A 24810-nucleotide genomic window follows, 5' to 3' on the forward strand; every position below is an offset into this window, starting at 1 on the left:
ATGCCATCTGCGGGGTGGGGGGGGGCATGGACTCCCAGTAGTTGGCCCCCTTGGCCCCTGTTGTTCTCACCCTAAGTGGACCAGGGCCGGGTCTCCCGAAGCAGCCACGAGGCCCTGTGCAGCCCTGGGTCTGTCCCAGCAGTGACCAGCCATCTGATCCGCCCACGGGGCTGGGCTGTGCAACAGGAGTCCAGCGAGCATGTGTACTGATTTGCATTTTCACCTCCTTTTCCCCACTGGAAAACTCCCGCTGCCGCGCTGCTGCGAGGGTAGCTCTGTATGTGGCAGGTGTCTCTGGGGCCTCAACAAGCTGGCTGGTTCCTTCCTTCCTCCTTCTGGGTTTCCCTTCTCCCTCCTTCCTGCCTCATCACAGGGCAGGGTGCCAGGCCTTTGGGATGGGAAACAGGAACCGAGAAGTGGAAGATCAAGACACGGCCAGATAGCGGTCCTCTCTCTGAGCTTCCCCTGGAAAAGCCCGGAGTCGATGGTGGAACTAGGCCCTGCCTACCCCTCCTCGGCTCTTGGAAGATTCTGGAACCCCAGACTGGTTACACCCGTGGTCTGGGCAGGTGTGCCCCTGCACCTGGATGAGCTTAGAGGAAGGGGCTTAAAACGAAGCCCAGGGAGCAGGGTGCAAGAGCGATGATTTCCCAACATTAGGAAAGGTGCGTGTAGAAGCTTGCTAAGCTCCCCTGGCCACTCTGGAACTCTGGATGCCCAGCTGTCAGCACACGGGGTTGGGGGTGCAGTTCTGGAAGCTTGCTCCTTGGCTTGCAGAACAAAGTCTTACTTTGTGCTCCTTGTCTGCACACGGGGCCTGAAACAAAACGACATCTCCAGTCCCCCCTGCCCCGTTTGTGCTGACAGCGTGGCGTTCGTGTGGCTTGTTCCTGTGCCCCCAGGCTGACCTTACTCCCAGCCTCCCATGCTGCTTTTTCTGCATGGCCAGGCCTGCGGTGCCGGGTCCACGCCTGTTCCCCACCCTGCTTCCTGCAGGGGTGTGCTGGCACCTTCTGGGATAAGGTCCCTTCTGTTTGTGAGCAGAGCACTGTGGGAGGTGTTGGGGGACCGGGCCAGGCCCTCCCCCCACCCCTCATCTGTCCGGGAACAGGGCACCAGGGCCAGGTGCCTTTCTTTGCTTTTGGTGGATTGTAGCTCTCTTTCCGAAATTCGCCTTTGCCTTTTAGCTCCTCAGATTTCCCAGAACTCACCCCCCAGTAAAATCAGGATGGAGAGCACTTTTATAAAGCTGGGTTCACATCATCTGTTTCCGTTTCTCTGCATTAGTGATTCTGATAAGGCCTGTGTTGGGGGCTGACTTTCCAAGGAGAAGGGTCCATGGGGAGCCTGTGGATACTCGGTCCTTCAGCCTTACATGGGCCTTATTGAGCCCACATCCCTCAGGGCTCTCCTTTGTTATCCCGGGTCTTTATACATGGTCTGTGTTCTTTTCCACTTCATGGCTTCAGCTATGTGACCCAGTTGGCATCAGTCATCCTAACAAGTCTAGACTTGGATCCTAGGAGGGCACTATCGTGTGTGAGATTACCCCCCTAGTTGGGCATTTGTGGCTCTTTCCCATTTTTTCTCAGTAACATCTACACCCTTAAATATAATCTAAATCCCTGAACACAGTCTAATTTTGTCTATCTAAAAATTTTTTTATGGTATTGTGCATTTACTTTTGCAAATTGCTTCTTTAATATTTCTGTGAATTTTCATTTGTGTTCTGTGTGGGCAGAGTTTGCTCGTTTCCATCACTGTGTAGCATTCTGATATATGTATATACGACAGTTCATCCATTTTCCCATTGATAGGCATTTGGTTTTGCCAAGTCTTCAGCTCCATGGAAGTGTGCCACGAACATCTTTGTACGTATCTTCCAATGCAGATATTCACATACTATGAGTAACTTTGATTGTGTTAGGCAACACCAAAGTTCGACCTTCTGGTTTGTCCTCACGCACACGTTGCACACAGCTGTGATCCAGCTTGGCTATTTATTTGATCTTTATTCTTCATGACACCTGCTATTCTCCTGGCCTCTGCTTTATTCCCAGGAGGAGGGCAATCCATTATTGCTCTTGCTTTAAACTGAGCCTGCAGGCCACAGTGCATTTCTGTGCTTCCCAAAAGGCTTCTGGAAATATTTGACACTGTCATTAATGTTCTCCGTGACTTCAGAAGGCAGGTCAAACGTGCGATGAGGCAAAGCCGCCATCTCGATGTCTGTACAACCCTTTCTTGGCAAAGCTGTCCTTAGGGCACAGGTCTGCTCATTGTTTTGTTTTGCTATTTGGTCTTCTGTCCTTCAAATCTGTCGTTTTCTCGCCAGTTGGTCCTTCTTAAAAGGACTGAGGGGACAGGAGATGGGTCGGGCTTGGATCGTGGCCTGAATGGGGAGGCCTGTGGTCCGCTGTCCTCTGGGGCAGCATCTCTGGTTTCCAACAGTAGGCCAGGCCATTGCCACCCCTGCTGGCTCCAGTTGTGGCCTTAGGGAGCTGGGGACGAAGCTGGGGACGAAGCTGGGCCTCCAGGTCAGGGCAGGAGCAGCAGGGCGCCTGACGGTGCTGGAGAAACGTTTCTGTGGATCCACAGGTCAGGGGTCAGCAGAGTTTATCTGCAAAGGGCCAGATGGTAAATATTTCAGCCTTTTCAGCCCCAGAGGCAAAATTGAGGAAACTGTGTACATGCTTAGATAATAAGAGATAAAATAAATTTCCACAAAAATGTTTTATTAATAAAAATCAAAATATAATAATGATGATGATGAAGTGTAGTTCTTTTGGTTTTGTTGTTGCTGTTCAGTCTCTAAGTTGTGTCCGACTCTTTGTGACTCTGTGAACTGCAGCATGCTAGACTCCCTTGTCCTTCACTATCTCCTGGAGTTTACTCAGATTCATGTCCATTGAGTCCGTCATGCTATCTAATCATCTCAATCTCTGCCATCCTCTTCTCTTTTTGCCTTCGGTCTTTCCCAGCATCAGAGTCTTTTCAAATGAGTCAGCTCTTCGCATCAGGTAGCCAAGGTATTGGAGCTTCAGCTTCAACATCAGCCCTTCCCTTGAATATTCAGGGTTGATTTCCTTTAGGATTGACTGGTTTGATCTCCTTGCTGTCGAAGGGGTGCTTAAGGGTCTTCAGCACCGCAGTTCAAAAGCATCAGTTCTTCAGTGCTCAGCCTTCTTTATGGTTTTTTGGTAATGCAGGTCTACTAATGAGAAGAGTGGAATTCCTTCTGGGAGGGATGACTTTTCTTTCTCTCGCTTTCTTTTTTTTTTTCTTATTCATTTATATATGTATGTATGAACCTTTCTTTTAACGGGGGTTCAAAGTTGGCATCCCGCATCACCCCATCATCACATATTGGACAGATCTTTGGCTCATGGCCGCCTGTAAACAGACTGAGGGGCGAACATTCCTGTCGACCCCGGATGCCCGAGGCTCGCCTCAGACAGCCTCGAGGTGTGGTCCCGCAGTCCAGCATCAGGACCAGGGTGCCTTTGTGCCAGAATGGAGGTCCCCGTACGGCCCTGGGAACAGGGGAGACGGGCGTGTCACACGGTGATGTTGGTGCCAAGCTCACCGAGGGAAGAGGGCGTGGGCCCCTAAGTGCTCCCAGTGTTTTATGGGGCAGCCCTGGAGGGTGGCACACAGAGGGACCCGCAGAGAAGAGAAGAAGCATCGAGGGCAACCTGCTTGGAAATGGTCTCTGGTCCACTACCGGAGGGAGCTCCAGAGAAAAGGGAGCGAGGCTGAGGAATTGACTCTGTAAGTTTACTCTAAATATTCGTCTGTGGCTAGTGGCTGCCATCCTGGACAGCACGGGTCTGAAAAGGAGAAGTGTGTGCGTCCTCCCGGGAAGATGTCCTTTCCCACGCACAGCCCTGGACCAGCCATGGACTCAGAGGAGAGCTGCTTCCGTGAATAAATAAGAACTGTGGCTATTAATACAACAGTTTAGGGGATCAAAAGAGAGGCCTTAAAAGTGGTTGTAGACAGTTGTTTATTTTCCTCTGAAATATCTGAGACACATCCTCACAGCCTTGTTTATGTGATAAATTTACTCTGTGAAATTTGCTTTATAAACTAAAGGTCAGCTGTGGTCGGGCTCCTCAGAATTAATGAGCTTTGGCCAGACGTAGGCTGTTGCAGGGTGCCTGCTTAGGGCTCTATTGTCTATTAGATTTTTGCTTGTTTATAGTTTTTACATGCAAATTCTGGTTGTAATTACAGCTTTTTTTTTTTCTCTTTTCCTGAGCTCGTGTAGATTTTAGAGAGGGCAGGGTGTGGGTGAGGGTGTGATCTGGTTAGAAATCTCAGCCCAGTTGGTACAAGCTTTTGGTTCCTTGAAACTCTCAAATTTTTATTATTTTTGTTCTAAGATTCCTGTGCTGTTTTTATATATAAATGACAGAGGCTTTTTGCAGCACTCAAGTCTTTATCACTTGAACTTCTAAGTTCAACCTTAATTATCTGTAAATATGCACCATAATGAGGGGTGTGTTTTCGAGTGGGGCGGTAATTGCATTTCCCTCTTGTAATTTTAATTAAAAATTACCTCTACCGCCCACCTCACCTTTACTTCCAGGCTCTTCCTAACAGACTGGAAAAGCAGCTGTTACTGCTTATCTGCTCTTTTCTGAGTTCAGGAAACAGTATGGCCCTTTAATGACAAGGCGAGAATTCCATGGGGCGGCATATTTTTACAAGACTTTGATCAGAGAGGGTGTGTCCCACAGTATAACCTGGGAGGAGAATGTCAGAGTTTAACCTTGTGATAAAGCCTGTTTCCCCTGCTGTCAGCCTTCCACACTGAAGTTCCCGTTTTTCTCAGTGTGATTGAGCCAAAGCCTTCGTGGACAGATTACTCTCTTGGAGGACCAGCAGCTGGAGAGTTGAAGCCTGGTTGAGAGAAGATCTCGGTGGCCACTCGCAGACCTTTCCAGCGTGTCTGCTGCCCTGCCTCGACCTTCCCACTGTGGGGCCCGGCCAGTCCGCCACCTTTGGTTGGGCTTTCCCTGAATCCACTCCCCTGCCTGCCCAGATCCATGTTCTCACTGGGTCCGCATGACCTTCTCCTCCCCTCTGCCCTCTGCCAAGAAGACTTCAGTGGCTGCTCCTTGTCTGTCCTTAGAAGAGAACATTAAAGAACAGTAAGATTAGTTTTATTTATATTTTACTTAACCTAGTATGTCCAAAACAGCATCAGTTTAAGGTGTGCCTGAGCCACATTTCCATGCTCAGCAGACACTGGGGCCTGGTAGGTACCCTACGAGACAGCATCCATATCGAGGCAGAGCTGGTCAAGTAGAAAAGCAGGTCAAGCTCAGTCCTGGACCCCGGCTGTGGTCACAGTTAATTTGTGTTTATTTCAGGCATTGAGTTGCTAGATTATAAACTAGATTATAAACTAGATTATAAACTCCATGAAGGCAGGGGCAGGTCCTGTTTTGCGCACCATTATACAGATAGTATAATGTAGCTCATATTCAGCTCCTGGTAGGTACTCAGTAAATCTTCAATTCAGTCGCTCAGTCACGTCCGACTCTTTGCGACCCCATGGACTGCAGCATGCCAGGCCTCCCTGTCCATCACCAACTCCTGGACCTTGCTCAAACTCATGTTCATTGAGTTGGTGATTCCATCCAACATCTCATCCTCTGTCGTCCCCTTCTCCTCCCACCTTCAATCTTTCCCAGCATCAGGGTCTTTTCCAATGAGTCAGTTCTTAAGCAAAGAACTCCTCGGTACGAGAAGCTGTGAGGAGCACCCACATGACCCATCCAAGAAGACTTTGAGGAGGAAGAGGTACCTCTAAACCAATCAAATCAGATTCAGCATGGAAGCTGAGGGTCATGAGGAGGAAGGGAGAGTGTTCTGGGTGGTGGGGGGAGGAGGTGTACAGTGTTTGGAAGCCAAGAGAAGGTAGCAGGTTGATGGGAGCCTCATTAATTCATTGTAACCGAAGTTCAGGGTGCAGGTTCATCAAGCTTTGCCGAAGAGCTGAGAGGTTGTCCTAGGACCTTCTGGGCAGGGAGCGGTCCCTCCGACTCTTGTGAGTTTCTCTCTTCTGTGCAGAATGTTTTCAACCTTCACACCTCCTACCACACAGGAGGGGCTTAATATGAATACTGGCTGACTTACAGTGTTTCCATATAGTCTGACCAGGCTGCTGTTGATGTCTTCTGCTGTCTGAGGGAAGCTTTAGAAAGAGGAGCAGGTTTTATTATTTGAAGGCAAGTCAGACTCTTTTCTACACACTTTTCTACATAGCGCAGTGGTAAAGAATCCACCTGCCAAGGCAGGAGACACGAGTTCCCTCCCTGGGTGGGGAAGATGCCCTGGAGGAGGGCATGGCAACCCACTCCAGTATTCTTACTTGGAGAATCCCGTGGACAGAGGAGCCTGGCAGGCTACAGTCCCTGGGGTTGCAAAGAGCTGGACGCGACTAAGCATGCAGGCACAACAGATTCTTTTCTAGTGATTCCAAAGTCTGGGCAGGACCAAATTGCCTCAAGACGCTAGGTGAGATGTTGAGTAGAACAGATGTGTTTTTCAGTAGTGGCCCCTTATGTGGGGATTGGGCCCTTCTGGAGCTTTTGATGCCTGTATTGAACTTGTGTCTTTGTATGTGAGAGCCGTGTTCTCTGACACATCATTGTCCAAGCTTCAGGAAGTAGGGTTTCTGACACAGCCCTGAGCAAACCCTGTCTTCTTGCTGGCCCTGGGAACCCTGGGAGTCGGTGCATGTGTGGGCAGTAAAAATTGATGAGATTTTGTGAGAAAGATAGTTCAGTAGTGATTTTCATTTTTATTTGCTGTTTCCAAATCTCTTTTTATATCTCAAGGGAAAGTCAGGAATGGATTAGAGATGACCTCCTAGGAAAATAAAAGCTAATTCTCTATAATTATGTTTACTGCCTTATATTAGTCCCTACCTACTCTTTCCTACAAAATATTGGAAAACAATGCTTTTTTATTGCATTCTTTCTTTGTATTTAACCACTCTGTCAAATATCTGATGCCTTGGGATCATTTTTCTGTTTAAAATTGTCAGCAGCAGTCACATCTGTTTTTAGCATCCAGCAAAAAATAGTCATTGCTGCATTAGAACTAGGACTTACGAAGCCGGTATTGAAATGGGTTTCCCCAGTGGCTCAGTGGTAAAGAATCCACCTGCCAAGCAGGAGATGTGGGCTCCGTCCCTGGATCAGGAAGATCCCCTGGAGAAAGGGAATGGCTACCCACTCCAGTATTTGTGCCTGAAGAATCCTATGGACAGAGGAGCCTGGTGGGCTACAGTTTATGGGGTCTCAATAGTTGGACATGACTGAGCAACTGAGCTCATGTTGAAAATGGATTCAAGAGGAAATTCAGGAAGGCTGGATGTCCAGAATCTGTCTCTCTGGGCAGAGGTGTGCTCTGTGTAAGATGATCCGTCATTGTACTTTTTGGATCAAACTCAAAATGAGTAACAAGTACTGTTATTGATTATCTGTTGTACACCAGATATTAGCTGGCTACTTCCCTGCAGGTGTGCATTGAGTCTTCACGAAAGTCCTGTGTTTGGTGTCCCTGTCCCAGTGTACAAATGCTTTTTCTCTCCCATCACAACAAAAAGTGATACCCCTTGCTCTTCTGTAGAGTTTTGTTGGGATAAAAGGACATTTTACCGCTGTGTCTTTTGTGATTAAAACTCCAGGTATGATTAGTCATTGAACAAATATTATTTGAGCCCTTACCATGTGCTAGGCATCGTAAGAGCTGTATACACCTATGGTGTGGTGGTTGGTCCAGGCCCTGGCAGGCTGGCACGTCCCTGGGCCTGGCTGGTTCATAGGGATAAACTGAGGGTTGGTGGAAGCAGAGTTGGTCCAGGTTGACTTGCTACACTGCGGGAGGCCAGTTTCCAGCGGGCACAGCGATCAGAGACAACTCAGGTGTGGCAAGGCGGTGGCTTTTAGGGACCACCTGCCTCCCCATCGCACTGAGCCCTGGTCCCAGGGAGGTGGCCCCAGACCGGCCTCCTCGTGGCTCTCGTATGGCTGTTCTCTGTAGCTGTGATCTAAGCTCAAGCGTGTGTTAATGAGTACATTCTGTGTATTTTAGGCCTTGGACGTGGACCGGATGGTTCTCTACAAAATGAAGAAATCCGTGAAAGCAATAAATATCTCTGGGCTGGGTGAGTATGCATTCTTTTCTAGTTTTCTTTGTGGACAATTTTGTATTCGCAGTCCTCATATCATAATGTTAATTACCGTGAGTGAATAATCAACCAGACTTCTTTTTCTGGGTGTGCAAATTAGAGAGGTGAGTTGGGATGTGTCATTCTTAGGCGCGCGTGTGTTTCTTATCTTCTGAAGTGCAGTTGAGTTTGCTGTGATCACCCTGTGTGAACAGCTTTGTCAGACTGGTTGGCGGGTGGACTCACTTCTGCCTCTGTTGTTTGGTTTGTGCTGCTTGTTAATTATGCCAGATACCCTTTCCATTTTCTCTCTTACCTGTCTTATCTGGAAAGAAAATAAATAAAAAAGCATAATCAACTAATTTGATTGTAGTAATATTTGATCTAGGCTTTATTATATGTTAAAAACAAAAAAACATGGAACTTTTGACCTAAAAATGATGGGCTGCACGTATGTGGCGGGTCTGCTCCCTGGACAGGACCTTACAAGTGACAGAAAATGTTTTTTAAGTCTTTAAGTGACTGTGAAGTTTGACTCAGAAAGAAGATGGCAGCCTCTGGTAACCAGCAGTTGTGAGGAATCCTGAGGAGGTTGGAGCAGGAATGATGGCGGGCGGAGAGAAGTGCTGGCTGGTAGAAGACACACACCGCTGCTGAGGGAGGCAGGTGCCCCGGGTGCCTACAGGCGGTGGCCTAGGAGGGGAGGGGCCTGGGCTGCGCCCCCGGGAGTATCACGTTGTGCCCTTCACCGCCGTGGCCCCTCCCTTCAGGGAGGACAGTGACTGGAGCAGAGGGCAGGGAGTGCTGCTGGTGGTGTGGCGTCAGGAGGAGGGCTGTGAGACCTTCTGGAAGTGCAGGTCCCACGTGACATCCCCGCCCCCCCAGCTCAAATGCAGGTGACCCACGCAGGTCCCATGTAACAGCCCCATCCCCCAGTTCAAATGCAGGTGACCCTCACAGGTTCCACGTAACAGCCCCATCCCCGAGCTCAAATGCAGGTGACCCTTGCACGATGCTGGTTTGAGCTGCGCAGGTCCACCTACACGGCGATATTTTTCAGTAGCAGATTCAAATAAGGTCCATGGTTGGTTGAATCTGAGGATATGAAGGAACCACAGGTATAGAGGGCTGGCTATAAATTATACCCTGATTAATCCCCGCCTTATTCAAGAGTCACCTGTAAAATAGACTCAGAGAACAAACCAGAGGGGGCAGATGGGGGAAAGAGGCAGGGAGTTCGGGATGGACGTGTACACACTGCCATAAAGACATTAAAAAAGAGTCCCCTGTCATGTGAGCACAATTCTATTAGCTGCTCTGTCTCTCGTCCAGGGAGGGCTGTGCAGACCAAGACAGTGAAGAATAGTAGATTTCAGCTACAAAGATGATACTGCAGTTGAGAATAGCCAAGTATATTTAGGAACAGATTTAACAAGAGATACGTAAGAAACTGACATTGAAAACTACAAAACGCTGCTGACAGAAACTAGAGAAGACCTAAATAAATGAAGAGGTATATGGTGTGTGTGGGGGTTGGAAGACAATATTGTGAAGATGTCATTGCTTCTCAAATTGATGTTACTATTCAACGCAATCCTAATCAAAATGTCAGCAGGGGAACTGACAAGCTGATTCTAAAAGTTAACAAATGCAGCCAAAACAGCCGAATATCTACATGGAACAAGGGAGCCACGACCCTCTCCCATCCCTTACACAAAATATTAATTTGAAATGGATCACAGATTTAAGTATAAAAGCTAAACCTACAAAACTTCTTGAAGAACACAGGAGGATATCTTTGCCCCCTGGAGTAGGCAAAAGTGTCTTGGGTAGGGCAAAGAAAGCTATAAACAAAGAAGAAAAAAAATGGGTAGACTTCATCAAAATGAAAATCTAACTTAGATAGTATCAAGAATAGCCTAACAGTTGAAGAGAAGTTGAAAATCTCATACTTGAAGAAACAGATTTAATAAGGCAATCAAAGCAAGGCTTTTCAGTAAGAATGAATGATTTGGATTCTTCAAGGGGCTAGGGAGGTTATTAAATTATTGAAATGGGCAAGTACTAGTGAAAAAGAACCAGTAAAAGGCTTGGAGATTTTTTTTTTTAAGCAACTTGTTGAAATGAAAACTAAGATTTGATAAATGGCAAGCTACACACATAGGAAGATGGAATGAGTGGGGCCCCATGTTATGCGAACACAAGGAGCTGATGGACACTGAAATAGAAATTAAGAGCCAATGAGAATAAATTCAAAAGAGTCAATATTAGCATCCACCTTAAAGGAGCTCCAGAAGAGGAAAAAGAGAGTAGAAAGGGGGGAGTTTTTTTTAACTGATAGCTGAAAAAGAGTCCCTGGAACTAAAGAAAATTTCAGATCTCAGATTTAGAGAGTCCACTAAATTCTCAGGGAAACAAGTTTTATGTAAATGTGTGTGTACTAATATCCACATGTACATATATGTATGGGTGGATATGTGTGCATATCTCAAGACTTGTCCTCCTGTTGTGACATCAAGGATAAAGAGAAAATTAAAAATTTACCGAGATGGGGACAAAAGCTTATCCATAGGAGAAAATATTTGTTGAGGAAAATAGGCTAAAAATGAATGTTGCAGAGTTTTTACTTTATAGATATTTCTCCTCCCTTTACTTTGCATACTTTATGTGTTGTAATTATATTGATGTTAAGATGATTAGACAGGTATTAATTGTTTACGACAAGTCCCAAATGCATGTGAAATAAGTTTAGGAAAGCCAAGAAGAGCTGGGAGCTAAGTTCCCCACTGAGCTGGTCCCCCCACTAAACTGGAAAGCTTTTTGGGCCCGGAGTTTGTAGCACGGGGCTGCTGTGCCCTGGAGTAAGCACTTAGCGTCTTTTAGCCCTGGCTTCCTTGTCTCTGAAATAGTGCATTTAGGTTAGGATGCGGATCAGTGGTTCTCAGCCGGAGTGATTTGCCACCATCAACACAACACACACACACACTGACAACTGAAGAATGTGTGTGTGTGTGTTTCGTGCATGCACACTCGCTATTGGTACCAAATGTTAGAGGCCAGGGATGCTGATGAAGGTCTTGTGACACACAGGACAGCCCCCAGCAAAGAATTATCTGGTCCCAGATGTCAGTAACGCAAGCTTGAGAAACCCCCGTCTAGATCCTCACAGTCCTCTGCAGCTCTCTTTTGAAATTTATTTTATTGAAGTATAGTTGATGAACAATGTTGTGTTAAATTCTGTGCAGCAGAGTGATTCAGGTGTACGTATATACACATTCTTCTCCGTGCTTTTTCCATTATGGTTTATCACAGGATACTGAATGTAGTTTTCCCTGTGCTATACACAGTGGGACCTTGTTGTTTATCCTCGACAGCTTTTTAAAAAAAGCAACAAAAGAAAAACAAAACCACCACCATGCTTAGCTTGCCAATACGTAGGTGTTACCTGACTACCTGACAACCGCTGATTTTATGAAAGAAGGAAGTGGAGTTTTCATTGACTAACACCTAGCTGGAAGTAAACATGTCGGGAAATTTTTATTAATTTTTTTTCCATAAACGTCAAAGACAAGAGTATAAAGCTTCTTCCACTTACTAGAGCCCTGACATTTGCTGAAACAGGGGTTTTTCAATACCCGAAAAGGTAGTCACCCCCCAAAAAAAGCAATTTTCCTGGTTAAAGTGGGGGGTAGACAGAATGATGATCGTCTTATGTTTTCGAACGTTTCTGTGTACCTTGGTGTTCTATACCTTTATACTCTTTGCAACACATGGTCCTCGTTTACAAAGAGGACGCTGAGGGCAAAGGCTGCAGGCGTTCTCTGGATGCTTCTGGCGCTCAGCCTCCTGCTGGCAGGGCTGTGATCAGTGGCCCCTCTGCTGCACGGCTGCCACTGTTGACCCTGGCAGGCTGTCTTCCAGATGTCAAGAAACCACTGACAGATGGATGTCAGTTTCTTTGACAAACAGCAGATTGCAAAAAGTATCTTAAGAGATTGTTTTTTAATTGTGTTCACTTATAAACATTTGAGTTAATCATTTAAAGCTTGTGTAAAAGGGATATTTCATAGTCTGATCAGGTTCAAAAATGACCTTGAAGTCCTGCATTGAGACGTTGTTCTGATCAGAAATAATGTGAAGTCACGTGCACACGTCTGCGTGGCCGCTGCCCGCCTCGAGGAAGGACTTCCCATGGCTCCCGAGGCCGGCCCGGGGCCCGGCAGGGCAGCTTTTCAGCAAACGAGCATTAGGAGGGGAAAGTGTGTGCACTTTGGCGTCCGGAAGCTGCCTGTATGAATTGAACACCACTGGTGGCTGATCCGCCTTTCTGACCTGTTGTGCGGAACGCATGCCTTAAACCTCATGACCTGCCCCCCCAGAGTCATTTTCTGAAACACGCCTCAGTGGTGTCGCTTCTGTGCTCACAACTCTGCAGTGTTTCTTGGTTGTCCACATTGATGTTCGTGAAGTTCCAATACTTGAGAGAAATGAGGAAGGACATGCTTCTGTGGACTCCAAACATTTTAGGGAAATTGGACCAAAGCACGGGTGACAGGTTTCTCTTCCTGCGAAACTAGCCAAAAAGGGTAACATGCTAGAGTGGATTGTGAGGGGGAACTGGTCTTAACCTTTTCCAGATTCATTTGTCTGTGAAACTGCTGCTGCCTCCCTGAACCTGCCCCCACCTCGAGCCTCAGCCCAGTCAACAGGGCAGGAGACCAGACGCAGTCCCAGCTCCTGGCAGCCCCTAGACCCTAGACATCTGTGCAGAGTCCCTCCCGCCTCTCCACACCCTTCTTGGTGCACACGCAGCTCCATGTGTGCCCAGGTGCCACACTTTGTGTCCTCTTTCCCCGGCACACGCTCTTCCATCTGCTTGAAATGGCATTTTGCCACTTGGTTGGAAGGGAAACTGAGGCTTCAGGAGGTTGAGGCGTTTGCCTGGAATTTTGACACCGTATTCTGGGCACCAGCCTGGTTTTTCTGAAGCACCGCACAGAGCAGGCTGACCGTCAGCCTGACTTTGCAGGGGGGGGCCTCTATTTTTGTTGCCTTTTACCCATCTTTACATCATGCCAAGTTTGAGTTATTATAAGGCTGTGAGTCTGAATTTTTTTTTTTTTTTTTAAGCCAGAGTACTGATCCTGGAATCTTTATTTCAGAGCAAATGTTGTCTCCTTCAAAACAGTCACCCGAGGAAACCCTGTACCTTCTCATGTGAGCTGCTGACATAGTTCACAGCATTTTGGATCTCTTCTCTAGCACATTTTCTTGATTATATTTAGTAGGGGGATTTAAGGATAGATTAAACCGTTTTAGAAATAGATGTCAGAAGTAAGCCAGGCAGATTCAGTAAGGGTTTGAGCTGCTGGCGACGATTCGGTTAGGAGCGTTGTAACTACCGTCCTTCTGGCTCTGAAGACAGTTCCAGGAGGAGTCATCATACTGGTTTGATCATCCTTCTTGTTGTTCAGTCACTAAGCCCTGTCCAACTCTTTGGGACCCCATGAACTGCAGCACGCCAGGCTTCCCTGTCTCCCGGAGTCTGCTCAAATTCATGTCCATTGAGTTGATGATGTCATCCAAACATCTCATCCTCTGTCATCCCCTTCTCCTCCTGCCCTCAATCTTTCCCAGCATCAGGGTCTTTTCCAGCGAGTCAGCTCTTTGCATCAGGTGGCCAAAGTATTGGAACTTGAGCGTCTATCCTTCCAATGAATACTCAGAGTTGATTTCCTTAGGCAGGTAGGAAGAATGCTCATTTTATGCACTATTAGAAGAACAGTGAAGATAGTTTAGTATTTATGCCTCACACTGCCGTATACTTTTTTCTGTCTCATGTTCCTTAATTTATGTGCCAGAGGGACTTCTCTGCCAAGTCTCATGGTTGGAGGTGGGTTGGCCCCATCTGACCTGAGGGCTCTCCCAGGCTGGCCAGTGCCTCTTGCTGTAGGAGCGTGTCACCTCTGTGTCTGTGTCCCAAGTGGCTCTGCTCCTGGTCTGTCCACACGCTCTCCTGTCCCAGGCCTGCCCAGCCTTCCCCATCCAGCCAGGACCTGACACGGTACTGGCCTCCTTTCACTCTCTCGTATTAGTGTCCCGTGGCCACTGTAATTACCACAGGGTGCCTTAAAATGACAATGATTTATCTTCCAGCTCTGGAGATCAGGAGTCCAAGCTGATCTCACCAGGCTGAAATCACAGTGTGAGCTGGCTTCCTTCCCAGAGGCAGGGAGGTTTCCCTACCCTTTCCGGCTTCTAGAGGCCCCTGCGTTCCTCTACTCAAGGCCCCCTTCCATCTTCAGAGCCAGCCACGGCTGGTGCAGGCTTTCTCATGCTCCATCACTGTCTTCCTCTGCCCGGGGCTGCCATAACAGTGCCACTGGCTGGGGGGCTTAAACCTCAGACATTTGTCTCACAATTCTGGAGCCTGGAAGGCCAAGGTCAGGGCTCCGGTGTGCTCATGTTCTTGTGAAGGCTCCCTTCCTGGCTTTCAGACAGTCATCTCCGCACATGGTAGAGAGCGAGATGGAGAGTGTAGGCGTCCTAGAGCTGGTGGGCTCTCTGGTGTCTCTTTTTATTAGTGTGAGGACACTAATCCCATCTTGAGGCCCTGTCCCCCTGATCACATCTAAACCTAATCACTTCCCAAAGGACTGGCCCCCAAGTATCATCAAACTGGGGGTTCTGGCTTTGGGGGTGGGGAGTGGCTCACGGCTCAGGCCCCAGCAACACTGCCTCTTCCCTCGTCCCGTGGTTACGTCGGGGGAGCCCCCCGGGATAATCCCAGATAAGCCTCCCGGCTCAGCTGAGCTGATTAACAACTCGAATTCCATCTGCAACCTCAGATGGCAGCACACCCTACCGTCCCCCCTCCAGGGATTAGGAGGTGGATGTCTTTGTGGGGGAGGAGACAGCGTTCTGCTGACCACACTTCCCCTCTGAATTTTGAGTTTTGAGGTCAAAACTGAAAGAGACTCTAATATGCAGACTCTGTTCACTCTTTAAATCTTGCTCTTTATTGTTCCCTAAGAGTTTTATGTCTCTTGGTCTTTGCCCTCCAATTAGATGACAAGCCCTGAGGTCCGTGACCCATTCTGAGAGGCAGTGTGGTTTAATGGGTATCAGAATCCTGAAGGCTAAGTGGGTGGTGCTGCTCAGAAAGTCACTGGGGAGTGTCGTTTACTATTCTGAGCCTCAGTTGCTGCACTTGTAAAATGAGAATGTTAATATTTCACAGGCCTGTTAGTGACAGCGAGCTGAGATAACATGGAAAAGTGAGAGACGTGATTCTGGACATACAGTGAGGCAGGTGCAAATGTACTTCTTGTGTGTTCCTTGCAGTGGCCGGCATGGAGGCTGGCAGATACACAGTGTGTGCTGGTAATACTCATTTGTATATTGTTATGTTTCTCCTGTAGGTTCTCACAGTGTCCTCTTAGCGCAGGAGAGATAAACTTATAATCCTACTTTTCTAAAATCCTTTTTTAAAATTGGAGTATCGTTGCTTTACATCCCGTATCAGTTTCTGCTGTACAGCAGAGTGACTGGGAAATTTAGATCGACAGACAGCTTCCTTGAAGTGAACGTAGGTTTAATTAATAAGGGTTCCCGAGGTGGCTCAGGTGGTAAAGAATCTGCCCACCACATAGGAGACCTGGGTCATATGTATACATATATCCCCACTTTTTTGGATTTCCTTCCCATAATATTTAGGTCACTGCAGAGCACTGAGTAGAGTTTAAGCTTGCAATTTTAGCTGTAAACAGGATGTATATAGATTTGTGTATGAAGAAGGGGAGGCAGTCGAGATGTCTCGGAGCAACCAGCTGTGCTATTTACAGCCTGTGAGCAAAGAATGGTTTTTAGCACCTGAGTGCATATCTACCCAGTAACCTCAGGATTGCCTCTTGGCCTGTAAAAGCTTTTAATATTTCTCTCTGGCTTTTAGGAAAAGTTTGCCGACCCTTGTCTCAGAGCAGTGGTTCTGACATGTGACAGTGCCCCAGAACCCCTTGCAGGTCTTGTCAAAGCCCAGGCTGCTGATCTCTGCCTTCAGGAGCTTCTGGCTCAGTCAGTCCAGGATGGGACCTGAGTATGTTCCACATGAATGAGTTCCCAGGTGATGCTGAAGCTGCTAGTCTTGAGAATACACCCCACCCCCACTTTAAACATTGGACCATGCCCCCATATATGCAAAACAATAATTTTCTCGCACAATAACAAGTATATTATGTTTGCTCCCAGTTTCCAAAAGGATATCAACACAGCTAGATGTTGTTTCTCTAGATTGTCTTGTGTACAGGTTTACAAAAGCAGTTACTATGATAATTTGTTGAGAAACTGTTTCCACAGTAATTTTTCCCACCTAAAATAGACTGCTGTCTGACCTCTTAAAAAAAAAACAACAGTTCATATTTATTCTAATCCTTTCTTAGTCTAGACTTTTCGCAATCTCTTTCTCAGCTCTTAGGTGCTTCCCCCCCCGCCGGGAAGTCGATGCCAACATTTTTCAGCTGTTTGACATATCAGTGGGTGGAAAATTCATCTTTATCGAAAAGGAAGCAACAGAAGATTTTCATTTTCACTTCTCTAGAATTCCTCTAGCTTAAAAGTTTGGAGCTATTTTTACTGAGAGTGAGATATTCCTTCTTTACCCTTAGTTTGAATATCCTAGAGAAATTGGCACATCCTTGAAGTAAAAAGTACAAAGAAAGAAATGCTAATTTTTCTTGAGACCCTTATTATCTACTACCTATAAAATAAAATGAGTTCAACTTTGTTTCTCTCTGTTATTTGCAATGCTAAAAAGAATGTGGCTGTTAACACAGAGAATTATTTTATTACCATATCATAATTAGGATAGAACGATTCAAAAATATATGTAATTATTTAGGTAGTGAAGTGTAATGTGCATTAAGCAGGTAGTATATCTGGCATGATTTTCCACCTGTTACATGAGAAAATAAGTTATAATCCTCAGTGTTTGTCAAGAATAAGGTGAAACTGGTATTTTGTTACTTTGTTGTGGCATTGAGAACTGGAGCCTGGAGTTTTTAGAAAGAAATTTGGCCATGCATATCAAGAAAAAAGGGAAGCACTGATTCATTGGAAAAGACTCTGATACTGCGAAAGATTGAAGGCAAAAGGAGAGAAGGGCAGCAGAGGATGAGATGGTTAAATAGCATCAGTGAGTCAGTGGACATGAGTTTGAGCAAACTCCAGGAGATAGTGAAGGACAGGGAAGCCTGGTGTGCTGCAGTCCATGGAGTCGCAAAGAGTCAGATGTAACTTCGTGACTGAACAACAACTACATCAAGAAAAATAAAATCATTTTTGGGGAAAGGCACAAAGATGCTACTTGCATTACTTATCAACGTGAAAACCTGAAAGCCTCCTATAACTAAGTCAGAATATAGCTTCTTGATGGAATAATGGTTATATAGCAACATGAAGAAAAATGCTTATGGTGAAACTTTCAGACAATAAAACTGAGACTACAAAATATGTGTATACCATTATCTGTGATTTAAAAAAGAATAGATTGTAATCCATGATGATAAAGCGAAGAAAGTACATCTGTTGAAGCACTTTTAAATTTAAGAATGGAAACAATAATAATAATAATCTGACACTCATATAAAGTGTCGTTTATAGGCCAAACCCTCTTCTGAATAAATACATTGAGTCCTCATGCTGTGAGTTAGGTAATTCCATTGTAGATGAGGTCCCTGAGCCGTAGAGGAGTGACTGACCCGGGGCTGTCCAGCTGGCAGTTAGAGGAACTGAAATTCAAAACCAGGTCTGCTTCCCAGGCTCTCCTGTGACCATGGCAACCTAGAGACACTGCCTGGGGCACAGGGGTGATGGGGTGCCAGTGGGGAAACACTGGGCAGTAATGCTGTGGGGGCGTCCTAGACCTCATCCGGCTGAGCCAGAGTGGCTCTGATGAAAAACCTCCCGGTGGTCTGTTTGGTCACACGTTCACTGTGAGCCTGCATGTGACCGGCGTGCCAGAGGTGAGCACAAGTGACCTTCGGGAAGTGTGTAGGTAGTGGCCCCACTACCTGCTGTTGTTAGAGCAGCTTTCTAAGAGGAGACCCACATGAGAGCCGGAACCCCGTGGCGGTGGCGGGGGACGTGGGAAGGCCCTGGGATGTCTTCACTTGCAGGGCGTGGGGGCGAGCAGAGGGTGCATCTGAAGGCTTTCTTAGAATGAGGAAGTGAGAGGATTCCCTGCCCCTCTCTCTGGGGTAGTTTCAAGATAGCAGGTTTTGACTCAGGTCTGAGGGAGAAGTTAGCTGGGGGATCAGCCCCGGGGTGAGCTGGTCGTCGAAAGGGCTCCAGCAGAAAGAGGACTGGCGGGTAGCCTGGTGTCTCTAGGGCAGTTTAAGGGGGAGCTGGAGTCGTGGACTCGAAGACTTTGAGGTGTCTTCCAGGGACAAGGCTCTGAGCTCCTAGTTGTCTCTTCTCTGCTGGTTAAAAACAGTGACTGGAACTTAGATGGCTAATTTGTGGAATCCCAGCAACTGTGATCAACATATTAATCATGGAAGGATAGCGCATCTGAAGGAAGGCTAAGATCTGTGACTTAATGTCCCAAGTATTAACATGAATCATGTGTGGTTTGTACGTAATCAGGTATGATCACACATAATTAAATATGATTAACATGGTCATATTTTGGGGGTAGGGCATTTATGCTGGTCTAGGCTAGGGCTTTTTTACCTGGTGTGTTGGGTCTATGGACAGGCCTAAAGGGTCCATGCATCCCAAAATCTGTATGAAAAATTATGTCAGGATACCTTTTCCTGAAGAGAGAATCTACAACGTTCTACTGATTTTTATTGTACATCATCCAGTCCCTTGGACTGCAAGAAGATCAAACCCATCAGTCCTAAAGGCAATCAACCCTGAATATTCAGTGGAAAGAACTGAAGCTGAAGCTCCAATACTTTGGCCACCTGATGCGAAGAGCCAACTCATTAAAAAAGACCCTGAGGCTGGGAAAGATTGAGGGCAGGAGGAGAAGGGGACGACAGAGGATGAAATGGTTGAATGGCATCACCAACTCAATGGACATGGATGTGAACAGGCTCTGGGAGATGGTGAAGGACAGGGAAGCCCGGCATGTTGCAGTCCATGGGGTTGCAGAGTCGGACACACAAAGAGCGACTGAACAACAACATCCAGTAGATAGGTCTCGATTTCTCACCCGCTCCCCACCTCCCCAACCCTGGGTATGCTGCTGCACCAATTTTATACAGAGGTGACTGGGGTTGTGTTCAGTTAGTTGCACAGACTCCAAGTGTCATTTTTAAATTTTTATTTAACTGTTTATTTAACTGCACCACTTATGCGGGATCGTAGTTCCTCAACCAGGAGTCAAACCGACGCTTGCACTGGACCACCAGGGAAGTCCCCCCAAGTGTCATTTTGTTGCCATTGATATAGGGCAGGATCAAAGAATATCAGGTGATCACAGGCAACAGTTGACACATTTTAATAGCTTGCACCGTGACCTTCTGAACTGATTATTGGCTTCCTGTGCCAGACATCCGCAGCGGTGACATCCAAAGGTCTCCATAAGTCAGAGGGGACACCCCAGGGAAGTCTTGATGGAAGTGAGTTCCGTGTGAAGTTTTGAAAGTAGGAGGGGCCTGGTGTGTTGCAGAGAGCAGAGGACATGGTGAGACCTAGGGGCGAGGCCATCTTTCCAGATGCCTGTGCGCCTGGCTTGAGCGGGACCCAGAGGGCTTGTGAGAAAGGACAGGAGTTCTCACCAGCCCTCCTGGTGGCAGGTGCTTGCGTCTCATGAGGGACGATGCAGGTACTCAGGCCAGCTTGCAGAGGCTGTGTCTGTCATGTTAGCTGGCCCAGGAGAAGCTGGTCCAGAAAGATGGATTCTGGTCATCTCAGAGGCACAGAGAGCCAGGGTCAGTGAGCTGTTGTATCTGGCATTTCAGATTTCTCTCTTTTATTTATTCCTTGCATTGTTGTCTGATGATAAAGATAATATGAGCTTAGTTTAGAGCATTTTAAAAAATCCAGAAAAGCAGTGGATCAAAGTCAGGGTCCAGTGCATGCCCGCCTCTCTGAGATGGGAGGGGCTGGGCTGTACTCCTAGTCTGAGGTTCCCAGGCTGTGACTCTGGCCAAACAGAATTGCCACCTGGCCCCGCAGACTGTCTCCTCCAAGAAATGCCCTCTTGAGGAGGACACAGCGATGCACAGGAAAGCACCTGGCTTGCACCAGCTGCCAGGTACGGAGCACCTGCTCTTTTAACACCACCTTAGCATTTTGATGTTCTTTCCTTTCAGCCTTTTGCCTACGTTTTACATTTTTAAAAAATTGAGATGAAATATATAGTTCTGTGTCCTGCCTTTTTTTAGCTTGGCATTCTGTCCCGACCATATTCCTACATCATGATGTTGAAAGCTTACATAATATTCCATTTTATAAGAGATACTCTTAACCATTTCCATATCGTTCGAGCTTCATGCAGTTTCAGCTTATCAGTGGTTCCCTATATATATCTCTAAGCACTGGATTATTTCTTTGGGATAAATTTCTAGAAATAAGAGGGAATGACAGACAACAACGTTTGAAAAACTTTTCATGCAGATTACCAAATTGTGAATGGAAAGATTGTTATCTGGGATGACTTCAGAAATAAACGTTCTAAAAATGGTTTTCTCCCATGGGGTGTTCACAGGGTTGAGATTCTGTTAGGCAGAGAGGATTATCTTTGACTCCGGGAAACTGCTTTCCCATGTGCTGTTTGCCGAGAGTCAGATCTGGAACCAGGGATGTGCAGGGCCCACGGCCTGAGGGCAAGTGGCCTGGCCTCCTTGCCATTGAGTTGTGCAGGTTCTCCTGATGACACAGTTGTGGCTCACATTTGAATGTTAATCATCCTCTAGGTAGGGTTTTTAAAAAGCTGTGACTGTAGAGAATGTATTTCTCTCCTAAAATGCACCCTTGGTGGAGCTGTCTGCATGGATGCTGGGTGTGTGCAGTATCTGCTTGGATTTGCTTCCGCCTGACCCGTGAGTGGCTGGTGGGCTGGAGGGTCCCAGTCAAGGGGAGCACCGACGGGCTGCCTTCCCCCACCCCCACCCACACCCCCGTTTCTCTCTGGTCAGGGCTTTTGGAACTTTGGGTCACTGGTGCATGTGCTTGGCCTGGAGGATTGTAGCACATGCCTGTGTTAGCCTAGAGCTGGGAATAGTGACTGTGTGACGAGCAAGTGAAGAAACGTTTCCCCGCATGCTTGGGGGGACTTAGGAGGACTGGGCACTGGGAAAGCTGAGTTCTAGTTCTCTAGCTGCATCAAACTACCTTGTGTGAAGCTGAGCAAGTCAGTGCCCTCCCTGAGTTTTGGTGTCCTTGTCTGTGCAGAGGGAGTCTCTGTCCTGGTTTCTTTTCAGGATCCTCCAGACTGTCAAGACCCCAGGAATGGCCGTGGGTGGGTGGGACAGTGAGGCCAGTGCTCTCCTGAGATGGCCTTGCGTCAGGAGCTGGGTGCTGGCGGGCACTTGCAGACTGGGACAGTGGTCACAGCCTCTGCACACACGGGACCCTTCGGCCATTCCCCTGGGGTCAGTCAGTACCTTCCTGTTCCTGCTCGCCTCTCTTTGGTAGCACCAGGCGGGCGGTTGGCTTCCCCGACATGCTGTGGTCCATCCAGTGGGAGTAAAAAGGCTGCCCTTTTTCCTTTTGGATCCAACATTTTGCTTGAACGGCATGCACTGGGCCTCTTCCTCGTATCAGTTTTTAAACTGACATAATCAAGTAAACTAAAAGGCACCCAGCAAGGCCCGGTCTTCACCCCTGGACGCACTATGTGCACCTGTCCGCTGGCCTCACGGCAGCTCTTCCTGCAAGAGTCTCTGATTGCACCCCCTTTGACGGATTGGTGGAGGGTCTGACCTTGGTGCAGTGAGGTGGGGGAAATGGGAGGGCGGCCGGCCAGGGGAGAACTGGGGTCTCACCTGCTGTGGTCTCAGGGATTCACATTCTCATCCTCTCAAGCCCGTCCCGCGTCGGAGTTTCTTGGCCCTGGATCATGAATGAGAACCAGTGAAGATGCAGCTGAGCAAGGAGGAGGTGGGGAGTGAGCTCTTCTGAGAGGGACAGCCTTCACAGTGCTCTAAATAGGAGATGAGAGACCCGGGTTGGGCTCTTTCCAGAAACTTGATTCCCAAGCCATTTATTTTAGGTTCCTATTTTAAATTTAGTTTTGGCAAAAGAAAAATAAAGCAGCTCAATGACTTTCTCTAGTAGGAACATCTCAAACTTTGGGTGATGTGGACCAGTAGGCCAGACAGACAATACATTATGTGTGAAGAGTTTACCGTCCTGATGGTGGGCACCAGGCCCAGCTGTTTCAGGGAGACGCCCGCATGGGCTGTGGTCATTTTTCAGGAAGCTTTTCAAGTGTGTTTGCAAGAAGAGAAATTGGTCTTAAAAACCTCACCTCGATCAGTGTGTGAAGAGGTTCCTGTTGACCTAAGCTGGGACAGTTTTGCACATCAAAAGACAGTGATTGCAGTGGATCAGAACGCTTGAAGTATAAATACATGAGGTGATGGTGACAGTGATGGTCCAGAACGCTCATTAATCACCATCAGGGTTGCTGGGATCAGTGCATTATTTTGAAGGTTGAAAAGGGAAAGAATTTTTATGAAAAAAAGTGACCTATACCAGGTGGTCAGTTAAAAGGCCCAGAAGGAGGAATGAGAGGAAGTGCGTCTGTCCTTCCTGGCTGTTTGTCCTCTGTGCCGGGTTGGTTGACTACCCCTGGAGAGAAGGCAGCATCCTTTCTCCCAAGGTTGTCCCAGGCTGGGGGCAGCCTGCATGAATAGAGGATGGACTTGACCCCTGACCCACCTTCTTGTGTGATCTCGGGCAGATCATATAGACCCTCTGAACCCTACTTCACTCAGCAGATAACAAGGGATGCTGCAGCTGGTACCATGTAGTGTCATTAGGTTTAATTGAATGAAAGGCTTGTGCGCCACTTAACTGCCTTGACTGAAAACTGACACCCCCTCTCCCTGCTCACCCAGAGCAGCTGTGAGGGTCCAAGTGTGTTGTGAAGGCAGCACGTGGCTCCCGAGGTGACTGTAGCCTCCGAGTTCCTGTCTGACTCAATGGGGGCAGGGGTGGGGGGTGGCGATAGTGACATCAGCCCCAGACATCTGCTGGTGGCCGCCACACCCTTACAGAACCACACGGAATTGCCCACGTCTTGACCGCCAGTTTTTAAATAGTTACAAAACGGTGTGTGGTTTGAAAGGACCTGCCCCTCACTGTTGGCCGTGTGTTCTAGAATTATAGGGCAAAGGAGGAGTAGCCGATCTGCCTCTGAAATGGAATTTAAAAAATATAAAACTTGCATGCCTTTGGCTTTGGCAAGGTAAGCTATTTTTAGAATGGCCTGCACAGCAGGGAGACCTCGAATGGGCTTTGGGGTCAGGCAGACTCGGGTTTTGCATCCCAGCTCAGCCACTTTCTGCCCTGCTTCCGTGGACAGTTTCCTCTCAGCGTTGTGAGAAGTCATGCATTCACGTGTAGGTTGTTGTGAGATCTGGAAGAACTGTGGACGTTGTCTGTGCTCAATGTGGATGACATCTGTGCTGCTTTTCACCGTTGTCACGGCTGCTGGCGTGTGCTGGGTGTGGGTTAGCGGGATCCTCCCCTCATTCTTTGATTCTTACCTTCTCCTTGCGAGTGTCTCACAGCAGGTCTTTGTCCTTCACGTGGCCCTGCCTGTAGCCCCGTGAGAGTAAATGCATGTGTTCCCAGGTCATCTGTGTTTACTAGGAGGTACAGACTCCAAGGTCTGGACCTGCTAAGGGCTCTTCCAGCTTTACCGCCTGTTCAGCACAGGGTGGGCTGTGTGTGTGTGTGTGTGTGTGTGTGTGTGTGTGTGTGTGTGTGTGTTGCTGAGTATAGTCTCAGAAAGAAAAGAAAGTGAAACTCGCTCAGTCATGTCTGACTCTTTGTGACCCCGTGGACTGTAGCCCACCAGGCTCCTCCATCCATGGGATTCTCCAGTCAAGAATATTGGAGTGGGTTGCCATTTCCTTCTCCAGGGGATCTTCTTGAGCCAGGGATCGAACCCGGGTCTCCCGCATTGCAGGCAGACGCTTTACCATCTGAGCCACCAGGGAAGCCCACAGATACATACAATGCATCCAGAACTCTCAGGCTCTTTTCTAGCATAGAAGATAGTCGTAATAGAAAGAAGGAAAAGGACCGAAATGGTAGAATTAGTGTTCTCTTGTCTTTGTTAGATACTCAGGGGAATCCCGTAAGGCACCCACATGACCCCGATGAAAGCCGAGGGCCCAGTGCCTGCCGGCAGGTGGGTGGGCGCACCATCAGTGTATCCTGGGGTCCAGTTCAGGCCCAGGGCCGCCTTCCATGAGGACGTGTCCCCTGTAGGTCCCAGCACTGCTGACAGTGGTCCCGTTTCCCTGAGGAGGACTTTGGGGGGGCCACAGGTGGTTTTTCAGGATCCATTCTTTGGTGAAGGAGCTGCAGCACGGGGCTTTCTGTGGTCACCTGGCAGCCTGGGCTGCAGCTCCTTCACCAAAGAATGGATCCTGAAAAAC

At 47.7% G+C, this 24810-nt stretch overlaps 1 protein-coding gene across 1 annotated transcript in view; it reads left to right on the forward strand.

Moving 5' to 3' along the window:
• ASAP2 (ArfGAP with SH3 domain, ankyrin repeat and PH domain 2) overlaps positions 1-24810 on the forward strand; it is a 137756-nt gene that overhangs the window by 14402 nt on the left and 98544 nt on the right. The window contains exon 2 of the mRNA XM_010852043.1: positions 8113-8185. Within this exon, the coding sequence (XP_010850345.1) occupies positions 8131-8185 (55 nt within the window). The 5' untranslated portion in view covers positions 8113-8130. The remainder of the gene's footprint in view (positions 1-8112; positions 8186-24810) is intronic.

Source organism: Bison bison, unplaced genomic scaffold, assembly GCF_000754665.1.
Source record: "Bison bison bison isolate TAMUID 2011002044 unplaced genomic scaffold, Bison_UMD1.0 scf7180017864307, whole genome shotgun sequence".
NCBI lineage: Eukaryota > Metazoa > Chordata > Mammalia > Artiodactyla > Bovidae > Bison > Bison bison.